The sequence below is a fragment of the Aureobasidium namibiae genome, assembly GCF_000721765.1.
Source record: "Aureobasidium namibiae CBS 147.97 unplaced genomic scaffold scaffold_2, whole genome shotgun sequence".
In the NCBI taxonomy this organism is placed as follows: Eukaryota; Fungi; Ascomycota; class Dothideomycetes; order Dothideales; family Saccotheciaceae; genus Aureobasidium; species Aureobasidium namibiae.
In genome coordinates this window covers 2098901-2122437 of record NW_013581207.1, presented here as the reverse complement: position 1 = coordinate 2122437, position 23537 = coordinate 2098901, and the positions used below count along the sequence as shown (strand labels likewise).

General features: G+C 52.1%; 10 protein-coding genes across 10 annotated transcripts; 6 read left to right on the top strand and 4 right to left on the bottom strand.

The window, feature by feature from the left end:
* Nucleotides 1-1400: 1400 nt before the first annotated feature.
* On the bottom strand, nucleotides 1401-2771 carry M436DRAFT_39097 (uncharacterized protein; the record flags this gene model as incomplete). The annotated part of the gene is made up of 1 exon (XM_013575484.1): nucleotides 1401-2771. The coding sequence occupies one exon, from the start codon at nucleotides 2769-2771 to the stop codon at nucleotides 1401-1403; it is 1371 nt and encodes a 456-aa protein (XP_013430938.1).
* Nucleotides 2772-5020: 2249 nt separating this feature from the next.
* On the top strand, nucleotides 5021-6364 carry M436DRAFT_70106 (UV excision repair protein Rad23; the record flags this gene model as incomplete). Its single annotated transcript, XM_013575801.1, has 5 exons — nucleotides 5021-5036; nucleotides 5093-5142; nucleotides 5195-5347; nucleotides 5393-6196; nucleotides 6245-6364. 5 exons carry the CDS (start codon nucleotides 5021-5023, stop codon nucleotides 6362-6364), a joined length of 1143 nt encoding a protein of 380 aa, XP_013431255.1.
* A 1237-nt stretch (nucleotides 6365-7601) lies between these two features.
* On the top strand, nucleotides 7602-11030 carry M436DRAFT_60981 (uncharacterized protein; the record flags this gene model as incomplete). The annotated part of the gene is made up of 3 exons (XM_013575653.1): nucleotides 7602-9008; nucleotides 9065-9175; nucleotides 9228-11030. 3 exons carry the CDS (start codon nucleotides 7602-7604, stop codon nucleotides 11028-11030), a joined length of 3321 nt encoding a protein of 1106 aa, XP_013431107.1.
* A 518-nt stretch (nucleotides 11031-11548) lies between these two features.
* On the top strand, nucleotides 11549-12398 carry M436DRAFT_38380 (eukaryotic translation initiation factor 6; the record flags this gene model as incomplete). Its single annotated transcript, XM_013575349.1, has 3 exons — nucleotides 11549-11583; nucleotides 11638-11709; nucleotides 11765-12398. The coding sequence occupies 3 exons, from the start codon at nucleotides 11549-11551 to the stop codon at nucleotides 12396-12398; spliced, it is 741 nt and encodes a 246-aa protein (XP_013430803.1).
* A 1313-nt stretch (nucleotides 12399-13711) lies between these two features.
* M436DRAFT_78940 (uncharacterized protein) lies at nucleotides 13712-14472 on the bottom strand (the record flags this gene model as incomplete). The annotated part of the gene is made up of 2 exons (XM_013576005.1): nucleotides 13712-14377; nucleotides 14434-14472. The coding sequence occupies 2 exons, from the start codon at nucleotides 14470-14472 to the stop codon at nucleotides 13712-13714; spliced, it is 705 nt and encodes a 234-aa protein (XP_013431459.1).
* A 310-nt stretch (nucleotides 14473-14782) lies between these two features.
* Nucleotides 14783-15299, top strand: M436DRAFT_37971 (FAS1 domain-containing protein; the record flags this gene model as incomplete). The annotated part of the gene is made up of 2 exons (XM_013575277.1): nucleotides 14783-15166; nucleotides 15207-15299. The coding sequence occupies 2 exons, from the start codon at nucleotides 14783-14785 to the stop codon at nucleotides 15297-15299; spliced, it is 477 nt and encodes a 158-aa protein (XP_013430731.1).
* Nucleotides 15300-15410: 111 nt separating this feature from the next.
* Nucleotides 15411-16827, bottom strand: M436DRAFT_37705 (DUF1692-domain-containing protein; the record flags this gene model as incomplete). Its single annotated transcript, XM_013575228.1, has 3 exons — nucleotides 15411-15578; nucleotides 15632-16400; nucleotides 16454-16827. 3 exons carry the CDS (start codon nucleotides 16825-16827, stop codon nucleotides 15411-15413), a joined length of 1311 nt encoding a protein of 436 aa, XP_013430682.1.
* A 1380-nt stretch (nucleotides 16828-18207) lies between these two features.
* Nucleotides 18208-18619, bottom strand: M436DRAFT_17457 (uncharacterized protein; the record flags this gene model as incomplete). Its single annotated transcript, XM_013575115.1, has 3 exons — nucleotides 18208-18265; nucleotides 18379-18485; nucleotides 18548-18619. Coding segments are annotated over 3 exons (237 nt in total), but the record flags the coding sequence as incomplete, so codon positions are not given.
* A 1517-nt stretch (nucleotides 18620-20136) lies between these two features.
* Nucleotides 20137-22064, top strand: M436DRAFT_60976 (uncharacterized protein; the record flags this gene model as incomplete). Its single annotated transcript, XM_013575652.1, has 2 exons — nucleotides 20137-20737; nucleotides 20770-22064. The coding sequence occupies 2 exons, from the start codon at nucleotides 20137-20139 to the stop codon at nucleotides 22062-22064; spliced, it is 1896 nt and encodes a 631-aa protein (XP_013431106.1).
* Nucleotides 22065-22431: 367 nt separating this feature from the next.
* Nucleotides 22432-23472, top strand: M436DRAFT_37410 (pyrophosphatase-domain-containing protein; the record flags this gene model as incomplete). The annotated part of the gene is made up of 4 exons (XM_013575174.1): nucleotides 22432-22617; nucleotides 22671-22790; nucleotides 22851-23278; nucleotides 23334-23472. 4 exons carry the CDS (start codon nucleotides 22432-22434, stop codon nucleotides 23470-23472), a joined length of 873 nt encoding a protein of 290 aa, XP_013430628.1.
* Between the last annotated feature and the right edge of the window lie 65 nt (nucleotides 23473-23537).

Here is a 23537-nt window from a genome sequence, read left to right as displayed (position 1 = left end):
AATGCAGAGCGTTTTGCGTAGATTGTTTTGACTGGAGCTTCCGAGATTGATGTGTGCCGCTCGCTGTCCGATGGATGATTCTGAGTCCGAGGTGAGCATCGCTTGCGCGATCCGAATACCTGGTCATCAAAGATGAACGATAGATGCGATGGAGATCAGCGATGGAAACATGGTGCTGGGACGATGACGGTGGTGTGTTTTGTTCGAGAGACGATTAATTAGATTGAGGGCGGAGTTTGTGCTCCGGGGCGTTTCTGCTGCTCCTGCCTTCGCGTTTGCATATCACCACCACCAACACTTTCCATTTCCAACTCGACCACGAGGCTTCAAGGTCTCCTGACCAGGCTAACTAGAAGAGGCTATTTCACCTCTCGCCTCCTGTTGAGATTCTTGTTTGATCTCGATATCTGACATCTCGACACTTCGATACAAATGTAAACGCCGTCTAAACTCCGATGCTGTTCTCTTCCCACAGTGATGCTCTCCCAGATGTCGGTGTGTAGACGAGTCGCGCAAACCAAACTGTCGAAGATGAACAGCTCTCTAGCTGGAGAAGGACTCTGGTACAAGATGAGAGCACTGACAGCACTCTCTACACCGCACATGATGTCTCACTACCAGCTTTCGATGAGTTGCTCCCTGCCAACCACCCATAGAAAATCCACCACGATTCATAGGGCATCGCAGAAGCTCGCGATGTGCACTAGAAGACATGGAATATTCTTGGCTCTCATCTCAAAGTCCAATCAGACAGTTGCTTCTGGGTTCTGATGCAATGCGATGCAATGTCTACAGCTAAAGCAATAGTGGTGTTTGCCAACAGTGCATGTAAAAACAGCCACCAACACAAAGAAAACACAAAACACCTCCTCCAAACCACGGAACACTGCACAACATTCGCCATCCCATCATCCGCCTCCGTACCGAACACATCTCTTGCTCAGCAACACGGCAAGCCGAGCCACAGTGTTCGCGCGTCGTGTTTGAAATTTGACCGTCCGCACGCAAGAACGTTTCTTGTCAGGCGTCAGCTCGCGAAATTTAGAGTTTGAAAAGGATCAACGGCCCGTCTATCTAAAACGCACCGCGCGCCGTGCTGCAGAACAACGAGATTAAAAAGAGGCACATCATACATGCCACCATTGAATTCAAAAAGTCATAAGTTACTCGTCTTATAGTTTGTGGCTCGCTATAGTGGGTAATAGGAGAAAAAGGAGTGTAAAGGACAAAAAGAATAATTGTACTGAGATGTTTAAAAAGAATATAGAGACAAACGCTCAGGGGATATCGGTAAACATGAAGGCAAGCCCTCGGCATAGGAAAAAAAAAATACCAGAAGGAAATGACAGAGGAGACGTTATATCGTAAGAGGTAAGATGGGGAAGGAAAAGGCGTTGCATCTAAGCGGATCGTTCACGCTTGTGCAATGTCGGCCGTGGTTTCTGAATGAACTTGTCACTCTCGGCCCTTAGATCTCCAAGACTGGGGCTCATGACCACACGGGGTCTCTGCTGTGCTGCAAGACCTCTGATGCTCCGTGAACTGGCAGGTCTGCTGAGGCTCAAAGCACTACCAGAGCGGTTGACATCGGGATTTGGACTGGACGGTCGCGAACTCAGTACAGACCCTTTTCGGCTGCGGGAGCCAAATGCGACGTCGCTAGGGCTGACAACCTGGCCTGCAAATGGTGAGGAGGTGATGATAGTGCCGGGAGAGGCAGCAGGAGAGGGTAGAGGACTATCGCTGCGGAACAAAGGATGAATATGTCCCTGATCCTGGTTCAATTGTTGGTGAGATGGGCGGCGATGCAGAGAAGGTGCGAAAGGAGGGAACTCTGGTGATTCAGGGACTTCGTCAGCCTCTTCATCTTCCTCGCAAGCCTCTACGAATGGGCCATCGAGAGGATGAGCGGGAGATACTGGTCTGCTGCCAGGAATAGTCTCGAGTCGGTGTGGCTGTGCGATACGCAGAGCTGTCAAGGCATCTGCTGCCTCGGCCGTATCTGGAGTGGATGCGACGTTCCAGGTCTCAAACCCATCGGAAGGTCTGCGCTCCGAAGTCGAACATGATCGCACACTCTCTGAGTTCTTGATTGAGTTTTTGGAACCTTTGCCGTGTCGGAGGAATTGTTGTACAGAATTGCGAACGCTGAACTTGGCACTGGTCGATTGTTCATCTGAGATATCGGAAAATGTCGACACTGGTCGACTGAAGTTAGGTGTGTAAGGCGAAAGAGTGTTTAGTGAGAGGGCTTGGGTCTTTTGCTCGCCAAGATCCATACAACTTTGTAGGGGATCTGAGGTGAAAAGAACGGAATCGGGCAACGAAGATTTCGACCTCCAGTAAAGTCCACCATATACGCCGAGCGATATAAGTGAAAATGTCCACATTGCGAGAGCAGCGGCGATCATGGAAGGGAGATCTTCGAAATGACCGTGCGTCTCGATAAGCGGTAGGTTGTTGTACATCCATCCCAGGACATAAATCGACATGACCATAGCGATCGCAAACGGCAAGAGGGTAACAACTGCAAGAGCCCACTTGTGATACTGCAAGTTGCGAGCAGTGCAAGTGTAAAAGACGACAAAGACAAAGAGGATTGTGATCGCCAAAATGTCAAACACAGCAGCTACCGTTGCATGCATATGTATGGGGGTTGGTCCGAGGACCGATGCTGCGAACAGTGTGATGAAGGTCGCGAGAGCAGTAGTGGAAAAGCAGGCTGCCAGGCAGCTAAGGATACATGCCGGGCTTCTTTGTATCAAAGCCATGATAGAGATTGATGCCGAGTAGAGGATGTGAGTTAGCAGAAAGGAGTGTCGTATGCTTGCGCGGAGTGTGTAAAGATTGTGGTGGGTTCTTGAGAAGTCTTCTCGAAGCGATTTAGAACACAAAGAACTGTTCCAGATGTTTCAGAGATACATGAAACTTGAATGCTTCGGACGATGCTGCTTGTGATCCTGGTACTCAGACTTGGAGGCCTCTCGACGTTGCGGATACGCTTTTAGAGTTGGAGATGTTGAAACGGATGGAGGAAAGAAAGAAGAGATGTAACGGGCGATTGTAAGCTGAGCGATAAACGAAGATGCAGGATGACACGAGTTTGTCTGTGTTCGCAAGCCTTGAGCCTCAAGCATGAACGTTGTGTGGTGTCTGCAGCCAAGGATTCTCGGTCGTCGGGGATGTGCGCTAGAATATCATACCGCACGGTTTCATGCATGGAATCGATAGTGATCCGGGGAAGTGGTGATGATCAAGACGAAAAACGAGGCCTGAAAGGTAGAGGATAGAAGGGATATGTAAGGAGAGTTGCTGCGGGCCGGCAGAGCTCATCTAAATTTCTTCAAGGATTATCTCATAGAGGGCGGCAGCAAGCCAACAACACACACGCCCGGTCGTTGTTTGCGATCGTCAACAAGGTCTTCCCGGATTGCGCGCCTGTGTAATCCGGGTTCTGGGGGCTGTCCATGCCGTGGGTAGCAATCAGCGGCGGCATCTCGCTACCAAACGCCATTGTTGAGCATGGGGGACGCGCTCGGCCGCGAACTTGACCATTTCGGGCTGGCGAGCATTGAGCAATTGACCATGCCAGTCCGGTGCCCAGACTGCAGACGGCGCGAGACAAGTGCAGCTGCAACCCACCGTGCTGTTATTATCTCTAGCCTGTTGTCGTATGCAGGAGGAGGGGGCTGATTCTCGACATGACACGAGAGGCGCTGCTACAGTGCAGCGATGTCGTCGAGATGTCGGCGACAGCGAAGCTTCTGAGCAGTCAGTCAGTCAGCTTTGACAGGTCACAGGTGGGGCCGCCTTGGAAAGCCAAATCGCAGCTCGCAGGCCAATCGAAATTGCAACACAAAGGCGATGCATACACGGAAGAATAGCACATAGCGTGTACGACGGCGTCTGATTATTTTCGTGACGCTTCGCAATATCGCTCCAGCACATTGGACAACGTCACAGAAGAGGAGACCCTGAAATTGACAAGCCTCTTGAAACCGCGAGGCCGTCCATTCCAGAACGAACGGCTAATAAACATGACGCTCAGGGAGCAGCACCTGTTGCTGAGAAGCGGCCTGAAGGTGGTACAAGGACTCGGAGAGTTTGTGATTCCTCGTCGCACGGTGCAGTGAGGTGGAGGCCTTGACAAGTTGACACGACTGGCTCGGCTTGCATGTAGGGCCTGGATTCGTCTGCATGCTGCTGCTCCTGTTGCAATATTGGCGGGAAGTAGGGGCACGAATGTTGCATCGACCAAGAGTGGCAGAGCAGGCTGTCGAAAGACATGGTGGCATAGAAGGAGGACGGTTGCCCAATAGGAGCAAAATCTCCAATGAACAGTTCTATGTACCAAGACAAGGGCATCGCGCATGTCTATCACAATCCCATGTCAGCCTTCAGTAACTGGACTGCAGAACATCGTTCTAGACTGCATCGTGTTATATCGCAGTGATTGGTTATAGTGCGTCATGATCGAGAAGCATAGGATTGTAGAACAATACGGTCGCATCCAGTGAGAACTGTCAATCACGAAGATTTGCTACATTCTTACTGCATCCCCACAGTCTCTGGTCCGAGTCTCTCTATTGGTGATGAGATGGTGTGGCCGTATCACACGGTCCCTGCGAGCCCAAGCCATATTGGTGCAGGAAGCGAGGGAGTGATATCGAGGGAGAAACACGGGATGGGTGGCGAGAAGCAAAGTTAGCAGACTCAATGGATAGCGGTCAAACAACGTTGCTACAGATGCAGCAGTAAGAGACAGAGGATGAGATCTGAGATGTGAATAGAAAGTGGTAGACAAAGCACAGTGCCAAGGTGAATGTGTATGACGCTCGGGGAGTGCGGGCGCGCATTCTCGAAGCTCAACCCACACGCCCAGCTTGCCACACTCTTCACGCTCTCTACAACTCTTGCGACTATCACAAACCCTGCCGAATCTTCTATCTTGGGCCCAGCACTCGCGTCCAACTGCACAACAGCAACTACACTCAACACGCGACACCATAAGATCGATACGATGAAGTTGACATTCAGTACGTTCTCGATGGTCTGCGCCTTGTTGGAGCGCCCCCACTAACAGTCGCTCCAGAGGATCTCAAGCAGCAGAAGTTCGTTGTCGAGGCCGAGCCCTCCGAGACAGTAAGTTTTTCCAGTGCTCACAATGACATGTTCAACCACTGACGTTGCATAGATTGGCGAAGTCAAATCAAAGATCGCGTCTGAGAAGGGCTGGGAACCGTCGACACAGAAGCTCATCTATTCGGGTAAGATTCTGCAAGACGACAAGACCGTCGAGTCATACAAGATCGAGGAGAAGGGCTTCATCGTCTGCATGGTCTCCAAGGTAACACACTCTCTTCCCTGCTGCTCAAACACAGCCGACTGACAGCTGCCAAAGCCCAAGGCTGCTCCCTCAAAACCTGCGGCTCCTGCGACCCCCGCCCCCGCCGTGCCCGCCGCTACCCCTGCTGCTCCCCAGGCACCGACATCATCTTCCACCTCTGCCTCCGCCCCCGTGCCCGCTACTCCTTCTCCTGCTGCGAACGAGGGCAGTCGCTTCAACGACCCCTCAGCTCTCACCCTCGGCGATGAGCGCGCTGCCGCCATCTCGAACATGGAGGCCATGGGTTTCCCTCGCACTGACATCGACCGTGCCATGCGCGCCGCTTTCTTCAACCCCGACCGTGCTGTCGAGTACCTTTTGAACGGTATCCCTGAGAGCGCTCAACGTGAGCAAGAGCAGCAACAGCAGAATCAGGCCGCGCCCAGACAGAGCCAGACTCCATCTGCGGCCCCTGCTGCTGCACAACCCACTGGTGGTGAGGACGAGGATGTCAACCTCTTTGAGGCCGCAGCCCAGGCTGGTCAGGGCAGTGGTCGCGGAAGCACTCGTGCAGCTCAGCCCGCTCAAGGAGCCGAGGCTGGATTGGGTGCAGGTGGTGACCCTCTGGAGTTCCTCAGAAACAACCCTCAGTTCCAGCAGCTTCGCCAGCTTGTCCAGGCTCAGCCTCAGATGCTCGAGCCTATTCTCCAGCAGGTCGCCGCTGGTAACCCTCAGATTGCTCAGCTTATCGGCCAAAATCCCGAAGCCTTCATGTCTCTTCTCTCTGAGGACGTCGACGATGATGCTGCTCTGCCTGCTGGCGCTCAAGCCATCAGTGTTACCGAAGAAGAGAGAGAAGCCATCGAGAGAGTGAGTTGCTCCTAGACCATGTTTTTCAACATCTGCTAATTCTTACAGCTTTGCCGTCTCGGATTCGAGAGAGATCTTGTCATCCAAGCCTACTTCGCATGCGACAAGAACGAGGAGCTTGCAGCCAACTTCCTCTTTGATCAGCCTGAGGATCCGGAGGAGCAATAAGTTCGTCTGTTGGAGGAAACCAGGAACGACATCCGACTGGGTTACAGTCAAGGCGGCTCTACACGATAGTCATGATAACTTCGGCTTTTTTTTCTAGTTCGCCATGTCCAAAGGGACTCGGTACATAGCGCGGAGAATTGATTTCATTAATCTCAAGTGTTGCCATTTCAATTTGTGATAATCTCAGTGTACGACATCCTGGAACACGTCACAACTGAAATCAGGAATGAGCAGTAGCTTCTTTGCGGATGCGAAAATGGCGTCTAAAGAATCGAGTATGCAAAGAGCCGTTGTCGCATTTATCTCCACGAATGGTCGAAACCCGCGAAACCGTGTCTGGCTTCGGCACAAGTTTCGCCGCAAATCATGCAGAGGACTGATTTTGTCCTAGCCATATTGAAGTCCATGCCACTCTCTGATGAGTATTACGTACATGTATTCACAATGATTATTTCTCGGCTGTCTTCTCTAAAGTAACAATTGTTTGCCTCGTCTCTGGCCACGTCAAGGAGTTCGGGTGGAGCCGTCGGCATCCAAGATATGGCGCTAACGTGCCAGGCGTTGCATGATTGGCTGGGCGTAACTCGCTTTGGAGGCTCAAGGTGTGTGTGTCCAGGTGAGAGAAGACTTCGAGATGTTGTTCATGATCAAGACCTTTCAGTAATCGACCGTCGTTGCTCCTTCGTCCGTCTCGTGTTCTTGCCCATACATGTTCTTCTTATATTCTCAACGTCCTGCTATTCGTACTTGGAGATTTTCTCTTTTGGGGGCGATCAAGTTTTGCACAAAAGCAACATCATCTCAACCAACTTGACCATACAAAGTGAGTAGATCTTTCAGAAATTTGGCGTCGCTTTGTCCTATCGAACATCTTGCCGCCTGCACAGTCATCTGAGGAGTTTTTTTCTCGTGGTCAATCACTCTGTCTATCATCTCTGTTCTCCATGTTGCTTTGAAGCTGGCAAGATGTAATTTCCTTCAACAGCACACAACCTTGCCCCTCGTTCAGTCTAGACTCGTCTGCTGAACATCGTATCTTTACATCACATCAGACTCTTCGCATGGCCTGGTCTTAGTGATATCAATTATCTGCTGACACTGATTCAGCACAAGGCTTTTACGTCACATCGACTCAGCACACGCGTATCGGAGCTTTCGTATCTTTCCACTCGTAAGTGTTTCAATCTTGTACGTTGGTCATCTCAGTAATCCTGTATGATGGTAGCCTGCGGTCACGATGGAGCTCAGGCGAAAAACAGAACCCCTACATATGACTACACGTGCCGCGTCCAAGGCTGTTTCTTCGAACGGAGGTTCTAGTCGACGTGGTTCTCTCTACTCTAACGGTCAAATCAGTCCAATGACCGGCATCGACAATGAAGGAGAAAGATATCCTAAGAGAAGAAGAGTCTCAACGGCATCCAAGTCAACACCAACTGGAGCCATCTACAACTCACAGTCATCTTCGTCTAGGCCTTCAACAAGGAGCATGTCAGGTGGTAACCTTCATCCAATTGCCGAGTCATCACCTGTACCTCGTAGAAAAAGGAAACGAATTTCCGACGTAACGGCTGAGAACATCTCGGTAGCTCAACCTATCAAGAATAGGGATGAATTCGAGAATGCTATATACTCTCCAGTCACGAAGAAGCAGCCTCCCAGGAAGGTCAAACGATCATCATATTCATCCCAGGATCAGGACTCTGCCGAGGATGAGGACGAGGACGAGGACGAGGAGTCCGCAGACAGTGAAGCAGACGCTGATGAGGACGTCCCGCAAGACATGGTAGAGTCTCTTGAAGTCTCGCAACCTTCTGCAAACGGTGACGACAAAGAAACGTCAGGCAATGGTACCAATGAAATTACGAACGGCACAGCAGGCGACCTCGACGAGGATGACAGCATGCACGATGTTGACGTCTCCCTGACTGAAGAAGACATGTCAGATAAGCAGCAAACGCAGGTCGCAGAAGCAGATATTGCGGAGCAGGCAGGCGATACTCAAACCCAAGGCAATGCTCTGCAAGAGTCCGGTGATTCTCAGGAAGAGGAGCCAGAAGTGGGACGAAGTGGAGGTGATGCAGAGCGTATCTACGACGAAGATGCAGACTTGAATAACTCCCGTGACGAACTGAGCCTGCCTAAACAACTTGGCATGGCAACAGTTGATCCTACGCCGGTTGTTTCTGCCACAGCATCCCCTGCCGGCTCAAATCAAGACTCGAATCTAGATCAAGAGTCCCCAAGCAAACAACTGGCATCAGTTCTTGTTGGAGGGGCTCCAACAGCAAGTCAAGACGGGGACAAGCCAGTCAAACGTCTACCAGGGCGACGCAGAGCTCCTCACGCCAATCCGAAGGTTGAAGCAGCTTTGCGTAGACAACTACACCTGCGTATGGCGTACCGAGCAGTGGCAAAGAACTTGAAGCCAATTCTCGCCGAGCTCGCGAAACGGAGCCTTAGCAATATTCATAAAGATCCTGAAGCGCATACGGCCTTCTCGGAATACCCTGTCGTCAAGACTAGTCTCAACGAGCATTTCGAGGAGCGTCTCGCCTGGATACAGAAACAAAAGGAGCTCAACAAAAAACGCCTGGACGACATACTGGAACAAGAAACGGCGACGCGGAAGAGGAATTATGAGGTAAGCATAGTCCATCCAGGTCTTGCTGTTGTGTCCCAAATTGATTGGTCGTATAGCACGTTGCCCAGAACATCAAGGAAGATATGATAATACACCTACAGCACGACTTTCTCAGAAATTTGCGTCAACAGCAACAGGCTGAGGACGACGAGTACAGCGACGATGAGGTTTGTACAGTAAAGCTCGATATGCGCTCACTCTGCTAACATGTCATCTCAGGGTGACGATGTCATTCCCTCGCTGCGACGTGTCACAGCCAAAGGTGCCCTTCGAGGGATACTGGGTCCGGAATATCATTGGCGGAGCCGACCTGCCCTGGAGACTGAGAGATTATTCAAAGAAATGTACGATCGGCACCAAGTTGCCCACGAACACCTCCAGCACGACGAAGCGTCCGCTCTTGAAGACCCGCGACCATTCACCATCTTCGATCCGATTGTCAGAGATGCAGCGGATGCTCGACAGAAGATGCGGGAGCTTCTTTCTGCTTTAGGAGATGCTGCAGAGGAAGTTGACAAACCACCTCCAATACCAGTCGTTGAAGCTCCACCTGCGATTCCAGTCATACCCAACAACGAGGCACTTGGTCTTCTGATGTTGGCCGAAGCATCGACCACTGCCAATACAAGCACAGCTGCGCAGTTTGATAACGTGTCATCTCACATGGATCCGCCATCAGAAGTACCCTCACGGCAAGGCAACCTTAGCGTGCCACGACCCAGCATGTCTCGTGCTGGAAGTGTGGCCACACCGACTCTCTCCATCAACACTCCTGCCAGACCCCTGGAGGAACCGGTTCGCGAGCAGCGTCTTCCGTCAATTGCGCCTATCAGTTTCAGTCAAGCAGTGCTCGAGCCATCGACAACACAGACTGCTCCTCTCTTCCCAAGAAACGTACACCATGAACCGCAAGAACAGAGGACCCTATCAGAGTTTCCACAGCTTCCGTCAATCGGTCAAGTCGTGGCATCGCAGTCACACGCCGATACACTACCGCAACCAGTGGCTACGTCTTCGTCGCTACCAACGTCATCAAAACCAGTTGCTACCGACTTTTGGTCAAGTCTGGCCATGAACAACATCAAGACCAACCCGCAGGGCAAAGCTGAATACACTCCTAGAGCAGGAGTCCAGCATGTCTCTGTCACTGAGCAGCCTGCCAGCAGTAGTGCAGACAACGTCAAGTTGGAGGACAGAGAATCCCGGCAATCGTTGTCTGGTCCCACGACTACACTCGAACCGTTGCACCAGACTTTGAGGAGTACGTCAGATTCTTTCGGCCCTCTGCTTGATAGACCTGGTGATGTCGATAACCAGAAGCCACGAAAGATGCCTGCACCCAAGAAGTCTCTGTACGGACCTTGGCCCCGCAGTCGAAATTACACGCCTCTGGATCGGAGAGCGAGTACAACAAGCACGGCTCCGCCTCAAACTACCTTACCGGGCATCCATACAAGGCCCCCGAGTGGGCTTGGTGGAAACACGACGTATAGTACAGCAGAGTCTCGGCACACGAGCTACGCGCCTGCACCTGCGGGGCCGATGGCAGGCTTCCCTAGTTCTGCACCACAGTCGGGACCATATGGTCCTGCACCGATATATGGAGCTGCACCTCCAACTTCTTATGCATACGAACAACGAGGGCCGTACCCACCAATTACGCCATACGCACCAGCAGCAGGATACTCGGGATTGCCCGGAGGACCCATGCAACAAGGCCAAGGGCCACCCCCGTTCTATAATGGACCCCACAACCTTGCACCTCCACCGCAGCAACAGGGAGGGTACGGAGGACCAGCAACAACATCTCGAGGTCCACGAACATCACCAGGGTACGGACAACAGTATGGTGGACAGCCTATACTTCCAGCCAGCCACGACCCTCGGTTTGGAGCCAATGGACAAGCAGCAACAAACAACGCGGGACCAGCATTTGCACAATATCAACAACATGATGGAAGGAGAAGGCGGAATCAGAGCCTTGGGCACCGAGAGTTCCAGCATTATCATGGGCCGCGATGATTGATGGAAAGGAATTGTAATTGATTAGTGGTGATGCAGACTACAGGCAAGAAAAGCAACGAGATTCTTTTGTTCCCCGCGATTGTCAGAGTTGTAGATTGCAAGCGTGATGATGGCGTTGTATTGGTTGGCACGAGGTAGCGAGCGGTTGTGACAGACTACTTGATGCAGTGAGGGGATGTGAATATGCAAGTCAAGCGCATTCTGCGGGAGTGGCCATGTCGACACAGCCAATGGCAACAGAGATGTGAACAAGTGAGTCAATGTAGAAGATGAAACGAGTAGAGGTTGTAGGATGTGAGTCAAGATGGTAGACGGAGGTCGCATGTGATTGGTGGAGAGGGGTCGAGCTTTCCCTGACGTCCTCGTACAAAGATGCGGGCAAAGATTATCGCAGAATTGCATCAATCCCACTCGAGACTTCGCCTTCTTCTTTCTATACACACCCCTCTTCCACCCACTACCTTCCTTGTCCACCACCAAACTCTACTTAGCAACACTCGACGAATTCCCAAATCATGGCTGTCCGCGCACAATTCGAAAACTCCAACGAGTACGCAGCAGAATCAAACACACAAGCCGCAGAAATACTGACTTGTTCGCTCAGGGTCGGTGTCTTCTCTACCCTCACAAACTCGTACGCCCTTGTCGCTGTCGGCGCCTCCGAGAACTTCTACAGGTACCACCTCCTGCACATCCGATTTTGTGACAACAGAAACTGATGACCGCTGCAGTGTCTTCGAAGCCGAACTCCAGGACGTCATCCCCATCTGCCACACCACCATCGCCGGCACCCGCATCATTGGTCGTCTCACAGCCGGTAACCGCAGAGGCCTCCTCGTTCCCACCAGCACATCAGACCAGGAGCTCCAACATTTGCGTAACAGCATCCCCGATGATGTCAAGATCCAGCGCATCGAGGAGCGCCTCTCCGCCCTCGGCAACGTCATTTGCTGCAACGACCACGTCGCCCTCGTCCACCCCGATCTGGAGCGCGAGACCGAGGAGATTATCGCCGATGTCTTGGGTGTCGAGGTCTTCAGACAGACTATCGCCGACAACGTCCTTGTTGGTTCCTACATGAGCTTGAGCAACGCTGGTGGTATCGTCCACCCCAAGACCAGCATCCAGGACCAGGACGAGTTGAGCTCCCTGCTCCAGGTTCCTCTTGTCGCCGGTTCCGTCAACAGAGGTTCGCCCGTTGTCGGTGCTGGTATGGTTGTCAACGACTGGATGGCCGTCACTGGTCTGGATACCACTGCCACTGAGCTCAGCGTTGTCGAGTCCATCTTCAAGCTTGGCGAGGGCATGGGTCCTTCGGCCATCAACACCACCAACAAGGACACCATGGTCGAGTCCTTCTACTAGATGCATCTTTGTTTTTGCCGAATCACAAAAAAGAGAGCTTTCTGGCTTCAGCGCCCTTCAGTCCGAAACACATATGCGCTCATGCATGCGGTCGACGCCTCTCGTCTCGGTCTCACCTGATATGCTAGAAACGCGACACGCAAAGGACAAGACCGGCCCTCACGCCACACATGGCCGTCGTACCGAGTGGTGCAAAATGAACATGCGGTGGTGGTCGTGGTGGAAAGAGGATATGCATGTGTGGATCTGGATTCATGGAAGCCGCACAGTTGCGTGCTAGATACCCTTTCGAGAATAGATAGAAGTCGGCTTGATCTCTTGAAATCTTGCATATTTGACCTTTCATATCTCGAATGAGCCCGTCTTGGCTATATCTTTATTGTGGATGCCATTCCAAGTGCCCTATTGCGCAGCCCAAAACCAGGTGGTTGGTCCAATTTTCGGGCCTAAATCCTTGTCGCCCCTACCACCCTGTCGAGCCGAACAAGAAACACCACCGATCGCTTAATGCTCAACCTTGAGTTTCTGGAATGCATAAACAGTCTTTCCGAGTTGCCTGCTATGCTCTGCTGTCGTTTGAAGGCATATTAATGCTTCGTTGTCGACAATGTGAATTGTTCTATCCTAACAGAAAGTATAAGCTCGGATCCCCAGACGTGAGTGCGTCTCTCACACAATGTCCAGCACAAATGTCTCATAAGTCACACATTGGACATGAGATCGATCCATATGTCACGAGGAAGAGCCAGAGTCTTGCATGATATGAATATTATTTTGCTGGACATCATGTTTGCGAAAACTTCACTGGATTGAGCTTCATGCGTGCTATCGATCATTGCAGCTTTCCCTTCTCCTCTGGACAGACTCCCCCAGAACACTTGACGCGATTATGCACATGCTCAACTCTTCGGGGAACCGGATTTTCGAGCCAAGTAGCATGACGTGCATGCATATGCGGCGAACCCATCTCAAGGCTAACTGCTTGCCAATAGCATCATTCCAAGTTCGATAACCTACAGGACAATCGTTAGCACCCATGCGATAAACAGACTGCGTGTTTTTGTATGAGAATGACATGTGGTAACTCAGAGAGAAGATTAAGGTCCCCAGCGACTTCGTGGTGGTCAGAACACTGGTTATGTTCCTTGTGAGAACTAAACACGGCGTCGACCTTGGCTTTTCCCACGCAGCCATCGGTCTAAGGATGAATGTCTCATCACGACAAGGAAATGATGGGAAGGGTAGGCGGTACATACATACGCTGTTGATTCGTCTGGCGGGTAACTTTTCAGGAGGGAGATATATGCAGCGCTTCAGTCTCCCGAGCTGCCATCCTTTGCTCCTAGTGTCGGCCACATGAACTTTGGGTTATTTGAACTTCCCGAAGCTGACAGTACTGACGCGGGCTCATCATATGTGACTTGCTCCCGGCGATCCGGTGCGTCGGAGACGGCATTTGATCGCTTCTCTGTGGCTGCTGGATACGTCGAGTCTTCATCGTCGCCATAAGCCAAGTCAATCGAACTTGCCTTTTGCTCATCCAGTTCGCGGGCGATCCTGCGGTGAGTCAAATGCTCAGGATTCGATTCGGACGAATCGATAAACCTTTGCCATTTTCGTTTGCCTACGCCTTGAGAGCCCGATGTGCTGGCAGAGCGCTGCCTGTCGGTATCGTCGGCTGTGGCTGGCGATCTAGTATCACCTACCGGCTGGATAGATTCTTTAGATGCATCATGGCTGGTTCCGCCTTCTGAGTTTTCGCGTCTTCGTCTCCGCTCTCGCAGAAGAGCTTGGATCTCACTGTGTCTGAACATGGCAATTTGGTCATCGGTGAGTGTGCGCTTGACGCCGTCAGGATAGTAGCCGAGACCATCGTCACCGTAGTTTTCTTCCAGATCTACGTGAGCATCGCGGTGCCTGTTGGAGGCTCCAGCGCTCAAGGAAGCAAAATGCTTGTCGTGGAAGAGGCGCAAGTCATGCTGCGTCGGTCAATTTTGAACACGCGTTTTGGGACATGTTGTTTTCATTTACACACCTCAGTAACCTGCGGAATCTGTAGTTGTTGAGCCGACATGAGTTTCAATTGATGTCGTGTCGATAGCCGGCGGATGAAAGTGGAAAGAAGAGTGTCACGCGCGTGTCGGCGCTCTGGAGATGCCAAGAGCAGCAGTCTGGAGTTGTGGAGTGCAGGCAGTCACGAACAAGCACCTTGATTTCCATCACCATCTCTACCATCTTGTCCCACAATCATGAGAGCCCGCACAACCTTCGCCACCTCACTCGTCGCAGCCTGCCTAGTCACCGCAACTTCCGCAAAGTTGTTCTCCCCCAACGCCCCTGACACACAGGCACGAATTGTTCTTCCCGGAACACACCACGACGTCATGTCAGGCAGCGGCGTCACCATATCCGACGTGCTCAGCAGAGAGCGCAACATCAACATCTTCGCTGGTTTCACTCGCGATATCGAGTCTGTGTCGAGACGCCTCGAAGCTGGCTCGCACAACACCACATTGCTCGCGCCCCTCAACTCGGCCATCACTAGACTGCCTAGAAAGCCATGGGAGGATCCACAAGACTATGCTGCTCTCGGCCAAAACGCATATGACGGTCAAGACGGCGAGGACAGAGCGCATAGGAATTTGAGGCGTTTTGTCGAGGCACACGTGGTTCCAGAGTCGCCATGGGCCGAGGGCCATAAGGTACAAACCCTGGGTGGAGATACAGTATGGTGGGAAGAGAAGGACGGAAAGAAACTGGCAAGTTTTGTCTCGTGCTTTGGCTACCATCAACTAACATGGACATCAGATTCAGCCTGGAGGTATTCAAGTCTCGAGTATTCCCAACAAGGTCGCCAACGGAGAAGTCTGGGTATTGGAAGGTGCTCGCAATTATGCTTAAGTCTTGTCTCGACCAGACACGACATGCCCGATGTGTTTACGATTAACGTTGCCGACTTTTGCTTCCAATTTTCATGTATTTGACAATGAAACCAGGGCCGATTGCAGGGCCCTATCCTGTATGCAGCTTCTTGACCCGCTGTGCACCTTCGTACAACATTCTGTCAATGGCAGCCGCTACTGTGAGTGTACCACCAATGACGGCGCAAACGCCGACAAGGAAGCCCGAGAAGCTCTTGCTTCGTGCTTCACGATTGATGACCTTCATGGGTGAAATGTCCTGCAGACCAAATTAGTAGATGCAATAGTGATAAAGGGCGTTCGACTGCTTACGTAGGAGAAGAAGACACCAGGGATACCGCCTCTTGCGTGTAATCTCTCCTTGTGGCCCTCCTGACGATCATCACCACCTGCCAAGCTTCTCTTATGGCTTGTTACACTGTACTGATGTGTTTCAATACTGCCAGCTTCACCGTGACCATAACTTCCCAGCTCGACGAGCTCGTGGGGTAGATCAAGGATCGAGCCCTTTCTCTCCCAACCGAGAGGTAGGTAGGCAGTCGAAACCACCTTGACAAAGTACATGAAGTTGTAGGCCTTTTCGTCTGTCTTGTGCTCGGTGTCGTCTAGCGGGTTCACATGGTGGTTGGTCCAAGCCATGCCCTTCTTGCCAATCCTGCTAACAATGTCGTCAGACAGTTGGGGGCCGAAACGAAGGTGGTGAATCTTATGGGTGAAGGTGTGTTCAATGTTGTTGGCTCCAGCCCAGTAGTTCTCGAGATCGTGGACGTGCATATTGCCGTTGCTGAATGATTTGCCAGGAGCGAAGTGGAAGTTGCCAACGACCTTGTTGACACGGATTCCACCTTCGATACGACAGCCCTCTCTACGCTGCTCGTCGAGGTGTTCCGAGTAGTGCTCGCGTGTACATTGCTCAACGTTCTCTCCTCTTCCAAAGGACCAAGAGACGCTCGCATAAGCGTCGCGGACTTCAGCACAGGTGTTGCAACAGCCAGCCTTCTGTGCGTTTGCAGGGGCTGGTGCACCATAGCATTCTCCACAGTAGTCAGGATCCAGGTGGGTGGCAGGGTCATCGTTATGACTGGTGAAAGTCAGTAAGCGTGATCAGAGGGAGGAACTAGGCGATAGCATTACAGGTCAAGTGCCTTGCTCTCAATGGCATGGCCGCCATCAGACTCAGGTGCAAGTCTGACCTTGTTGACTCCATGCATGACGCCAGTCTGGATCTCTCCTGACACATCCATGACGTCGAGCGTGAGGAGCTCGCACGGCACTCTAGGGAACGATATGTTCATGTGAATCTCCATCTTTTCTCCTCTGCCCTTGTCGACGATAAGCTCAGGGTGTACCACGACCCTGCGGTAGTCTGCATATTCTCCCCATACGAGCCACATGATCAGGAGCAGAGACGAGAGAGTGACGATGCCGCCTGAGGTCGTGCGCACCCGTGCATCTTCGACCGTCTTGGTAAAAGCGTCCAGACGCGTGAACCGAGACTTGACTGGCATGGTGATGTTTGGCGGAATTTGGGTCGAGTCGCAAAGACGAGACTAAGGACAGGCGGGAAGGAATGTAGAGGCCGGATCTAGCTCAGCACAGCATCAAAGCAATTCTCAAGCCCGGAGGCTTTGGCGAGGGTCGTTGTAAGGTCGAGTTTGAGTCGAGAAGGCCGAGTTGTGCTTGAAGCCACCTTTCGCTGCCAACGAACATGCTCCCAGACCCTGGAGAGCGCACGTTCCTCTCGGCTCGGCTTTCACCCTCTGGATAGCCGGTAGAATCGACAATTGCTTCACACAAACACAGCCTCGAGCCCTGACTCGTACTGTCCATCACTAGAATGGCGCGTGTGTCTGTTGTACAAAGACTCGGGTCGAGGTTTGGACCGTCATGTCTGTCTTATAACTCAACCTATACCCTTTCAGCCAGTGCCACCACAATATCAACGTCTTACAAATTACCATCATCCCTGTCTTCCGAGCCGACTATGCTAGACTATCAGATACCCAGTTCTAGTGTCATAGCCTTCTCAGTCTCCGGTCCACCTTGCTTCATGTTGCTCTCTCTGGCCTTGACCATGTCTGGTTCGGGCTTAACTCCGTTGCGGAGAGATTCCCCACAATCTGTCAGAGGCTCTTTTCAGCATTCTTTATCCTCAGACCCTGTCTTCAGCTTCCCAAGTGCCGCCCTCGCGGAATGGCAGGTTCTCAAGATCACCCTTGCGCATCGTGAGAACATCTAATCAGCCCCGGGCCGAGCAGAGATCCCTACCTATACATGGACGAATTCGGGCAAACGACGTAAACAAATGAATACAACACTGACGTAAACAGCATCCGTGGCCATCGGATGAACAAAGGACAAGACACAAATTTGGAAGAAAGACAGGTAGGTGGAAATCAAAGAGGAGTGGCATTCTATAGAAATAACTGAATTCTGGGGGCAGACGTCAGAGAACTGGACTATATGCCGTGAGATGCTCCGCTAGCTTGGGCAATTCGCAATGACCCATGTTGAGGCCGTCATGTTCATATCGTTTTGATGATCCGTGTCGTGTGTGTGGTCCGTTTCCTGGGTGCGCTTACTGGCCGTAGCCACCGTCGCCGCCGTTGTTCTGGTAGCCACCCTGCTGGCCGCCGTAGCCGCCCTGGTTGCCGCCGCGCCAGTTGGAGCCGCCGCCACCGTAGCCGCCGCCCTGCTGGGACTCGTAGCCACCACGGCCACCGCCTGGAGAAGAGTCAGTTGAGGTCGCGATGTATGCGTTGATAGAATGAACACATACCGTAGCCGCCCTGCTGCTGGCCGCCGTAACGGTCGCCGCCTCCGTAGCGATCACCACCGCCGTAGCCGCCACCACGACCGCCGCCGTATCCGCCACGGCTCTGGAAGCCACCGCCGCCGCTGCCGCGCTCGGAAGCCTTGTCCACGCGAATGGTGCGACCGTCGAACCTGAAGAGTTTAGTATCTCGTGTCCAATGCGTGGCAGGTAGAAGGCCGAGGTGTGTGCGCATGTCATGTTTGCGCATCGTAAAGAATCTGTCGACGATATTTTTGTGACTCACTCGATCTCGTTCATGGCCTTGATGGCTTCATCAGCCTCACCCTCGTTGGAGAAGCGCACGAAGCCGAAGCCACGGCTGCGTCCGGTGTCACGGTCCTTGACGACAACCTGAGAGTGTCGCATTAGTAATCGTAATTGTAGCTGGACCTTTTTGTGAGCGCATATCTTACAGCTTCCTCAACAGCGCCGAACTCCTCGAACTTTGTGCGCAGAGCGACGTCGTCAGTGTGCCAGGCAAGGCCGCTATTGATACGAGATTAGCACAGGGCCGCTGGCGTGAATTCAGACGACAGTTACCCAATGAAAAGCTTCGACATGATGATTGATGATTTTTTGTGTAAAAAGGTCTGGAGAAGAACAGTTTAGAAGGAGCTTGCAAGGTCTTGGTTGAGGATGACGAAGCGACTCAAGCGAGAGGATTGCGTGCGGGAGGACGTCGGTTGATGAGAAACTCACTGGGTGCTTGGAACTGGGGCGATTGGAAGCGGGGGAGGGGAGGGACACTTGGACTGTAAGCGGAAGAGAGCTTCGTTAATTAGGTGCTGAGCCTCTCAGTCGATGTGAAGTGCAAACGACTTACAAGTGACAAACTGTCGAGTGATTGCAGAGTTTCTGAGGTTTGAGATCACTTCTAGATCCAGCGAACTGAAGGAAAAAAGTGAGGAATGGAAGAGAGGTGACAGGACTGGCGTGAGCACGTGGAATGCCTCCTCTGCAGCCCAAGACCCAAGCTAGATACTGCCGGTAAAGGTTGATTCGTGATCCGCAACAAGATAGCGCGTGCGGGCGTGTTTTTTCTGGGCTGGTGATGGTGGGGTCAAGGATGGCAGCACACGATTGGAGAGAGCTCACGACATGACACGACACGGCTTTGCGAACACAGCGGCTACACCTCAATACTTCTTGCATTCGACACCAATGGGCGGTGACTACACAGCCCCATCACTGCAGTGGGTGGGCCAGGTGCACCCTGAGCTACAAGCTCGCATGCATGAACAGCTGTTGACATGCGGCCGTCCTTGAAGAGAAATCTGATGCACCTCTCGGGGTGTTGAATATTTGTCTAAGCGACAATTGACGAGCATTCTTTCAACACTACTGCTCAGCAGACACGTCAGGAAAGTATCCAGAGTTTGGATTACTATGACATCCTCCCCGTGTGCAAAGGTAAGTGATGCGTGTGGCTATGAAAGCTACATGGTGGTAATGAGTAACAAGATGGTATCCATGAGATGCGATGTCTTGTTCTCTTCCCTTGGTTGCAATGCTCGATTAAGAATAGTGTGCATTTTAATTGTGAGGACATCGCCCTAGATCTCATAGGAGGGACGTATGAGTTACATACAGACTTCGTCGATTGCTTGGTACATGCTTCTCTAGCACCCTTTCTCAATCATGTCTCTTTGTGTTCAACAGATCGACTGCATATGAGACTGCATGTCGCTGCAAACCGGAGCAAGAAATACTGCTCAACAGATCGTAGTAACTGCCTTATTGGAAACGAAGCGTGTGATGTTGTAAGGCACAGCATGCTGGCTCCTGTCTGCGCAACTCTAATACTACTCAACGACAGCGGCTGTCAACAACGATGCATGAATGCTCAAGTGTCATTGAAGGAATTTGGCGGCTCCGCGATGCAGTTGCTTGTCGGTGACGCTCTTTCCTCTGCAACACTTCGCATGGTGTTCAGCCAGCATTAGCATCTGCGGGCAGGCGACTTTTGGTCATCATATTACCATGACCCGAATCTTTACGAAACATGGATATTAACCAATGGATCGAAGATTTAGAGTACGCAAAGCCACCTAGCGAGCTTCCTCTTCCTGATGATCAACCTCATGCGACCCGAAAGCGTACGCGAGGGTCCAGGACAAGCTCTTTGCTAGAACCATTCGCCAATCGCGACAGTCAAGGCCTCAAGGACGAACAACCAGCAATATTCGTGGGTTCGTCAGAGCCTGCGACAAACGATGTCACTTCAACATCCACGTCTTCTCGTTCGTCCTCGCCATCGTTCTCGTCATCAGATAAGAAATACAAAAGGCGGTCACGCCATCATACAAGAGCAGACAAGTACCACCTGCAGTCGAAATCAAAGTTGCAAGCGAAACAGGCGGGAAAGAAGGAGAAGGAGAAGAACCCAAAACACACCCGTCGCAAGAAGCACAAGAGCAATGCAATCACAGGTTTGGTTCAAAGTTTCAAGGCCAAGAATGTTCCACAGACCCGACTCACGGTATTGTCGAGACTATGTCTGCTAGTCATGACAGTTGCTGACACAGACCGACAGCTCGACCCTGCGACAAAGTTTGGGTTGTATACCAAAGGTCGTTCCTCAATTCCCACCAGAGGCAAAGGCCGTAAGATACAAGCACTCTTGTTGGTTTTCCAGTGTTGACTCGAGTAGTACCAGATCTAGTCTTCTCCGAAATGAGATTTCTACAGAAGCCCGAATCCGTAACGAAAGACGAGCCCGATCCGAATCCCAAGAAAAAGTCGCGAAAGAAGAAACCTCGCCAGACATCCGAGGAAGAGATCTCGAGATATTTTGATACTGGCGAAACGCAGCCCCGCAACGAGGAGAGAGACCAGAAGAGACACACACCGCCTCATGAAAAAGCTGCAGCCGAGAAGGATCTCCACACAGTATCTCCTGTGGTATCAGGTCTTCTGGAGAAGCCTTTCCTTGGGTTTAGAAGCAGGGGCACACATCCACCCACTACAAGCTACTACAGCTGGTCGGAGTCTGGACGGGAAAGCTCAGTACGAGCGAAACATTTTGCTACAGATCTTGAGCCGTTAGTAGCGGGCCAACTTCAGAGTAGCCGGGCTCGAAAGCAGGAGAACATTATCCTGCTCAAATCCGATACAGTCCAGGGTAATTCCACAGAGACAGCGGTCACTGAAAGACAAAGCAAGAACCTATGTGTGATATCTGAGCATGCTCGTGGTATCGAACAAGCTAGCCGCCCACCAGCCAAGTCTCGACCCGTCCAACAGACTGACATTGAAGAAGTGCCCATACCTATTTCTAGTAAGCATGAAACATTTGCTCCTGCTGCTACTAGCCTGGCATATCAGAGCGAAGCGAGATCAAACAACACAACAGAAAACCTAAAGGTTCCTGAAGCGGCGCTGAATACACCGCAGAACGACAATGATTATGGTGCCAGATCGGTACAATCGAGGCCTACTAGCAACCATGTCTTCGAACAGCATTCGGAGGCATGGGACCAACTGCTCCAGAGTTGTGAACTCGCAGCTCGTCCTTTGATGCCAACAAATTATGACGAAGGTTTAGCTCGACACGGTGCAATTGCGACTCGGGGTCAGCGTACACCTGTGAGCTATGGTCACGCTGACCTTCGACTTTGGAGGACAGACATTGATGACTTTCCAGAGCATGACTATCTGGACAATACAGCCTTAGTGAGTGAACATGTGGGATGGGCTCAGCCTGAAGCCATTGAACATCAGGAGGACAGTGCTGCACTCTTCGAAGAGACGATAGATGATGACTCCGAGTTTCTGGATTCGGAGAATGGTTACGAGTTTCCTACGGAAGATGGGGTTGAATGGAATGAGGGTGATGCTAAGCAACACGATGCAGTGCCAGGCTACGGGATGCAAGAGGGCGAGGCTATCGATGAGCTTGCGATGTTCTGGCAGCCGAACAGATTATATTGATTGCATATCATGCGAGGGTGGGGAAGGGCCAGTGCTTGGGGGCAAAACAAATTCAGACCGAGGTCAGAAGGCTATTGACCGAGCAGTCAGCATCCCAACAACACCCGAGGACGATAATTATATCAAGACAAGCTGCATGTTTGCATACAGAAGCCAGGCAGCGTGCAGACGTCAATTGACACTGAAATCTAGCCCGACGCAAGCCAGGCCTTCTGTTGGGCGACTGGCAGTTTCCACGCTGGCTCACCGCACCAGCCGCAGGGCTGACCCCACCACGACGGCCAAAGCCGCCGACGCTGCTGTTTTCAAATCTCGCACTGCTCAGGTCGCTCGTCACTTGTCTGCAACGACACGTTCATCACACAACATGTCTTCCCCCAAGTACTCCGTCCGCTCTGTCGCGGCTCCTCACACCCTTGAGCACCGCATCTACATCGAGAAGGATGGCCAGCCCGTCTCTCCCTTCCACGACATCCCCCTCTATGCCAACGAGCAGCAGACCATCCTGAACATGGTTGTTGAGATCCCTCGCTGGACCAACGCCAAGCAGGAGGTAAGCTGCACCGCTCTCCAATGCTCCGTCCTAGCTCTCTGACAATCTCCCAGATCTCCAAGGAGGAGGCTCTCAACCCCATCAAGCAGGACACCAAGAAGGGCAAGCTCCGCTTCGTCCGTAACTGCTTCCCCCACAAGGGCTACCTCTGGAACTACGGTGCCTTCCCCCAGGTATGGTGATCGACTCCGCATGCAATTGACGTACTGGAGCTCTGCTGACGGCCTGTCCAGACCTGGGAGGACCCCAACGTCACCCACCCCGAGACCAAGGCTCAGGGTGACAACGACCCGCTCGACGTCTGCGAGATTGGTGAGCTCGTCGCCAAGCCCGGTGAGGTCAAGCAGGTCAAGGTCCTCGGTGTCATGGCTCTGCTCGACGAGGGCGAGACTGACTGGAAGATCATCGTCATTGACGTCAACGACCCTCTCGCCCCCAAGCTCAACGACATCGAGGATGTCGAGAGACACCTGCCTGGCCTTCTCCGCGCCACCAACGAGTGGTTCCGCATCTACAAAATCCCCGACGGTAAGCCCGAGAACCAGTTCGCCTTCAGCGGCGAGTGCAAGAACAAGAAGTACGCCATGGACGTCGTCAGAGAGTGCGCCGAGGCCTGGGAGAAGCTCATCACTGGCAAGACCAACAAGGGTGACATCAACCTGTAAGTTCTGGGCCGAGTCCAAGAATCGACCAACAAGAGCTGACAAGACGAACAGTGCCAACACCACCGTCTCGCACTCCAACGACCGTACCGATGCTAGCAAGCTCGACATCCCCCAGGGTGACAACAAGGCTCCTGCTCCCATTGACCCCAGCATTGACAAGTGGTTCTTCATTTCCGGTGCTGCCGTTTAAATGGCATGAGTCTACATATGATGGTTTAGATATACAAATCTACAAGCAACGAAAAAGGAATTGCA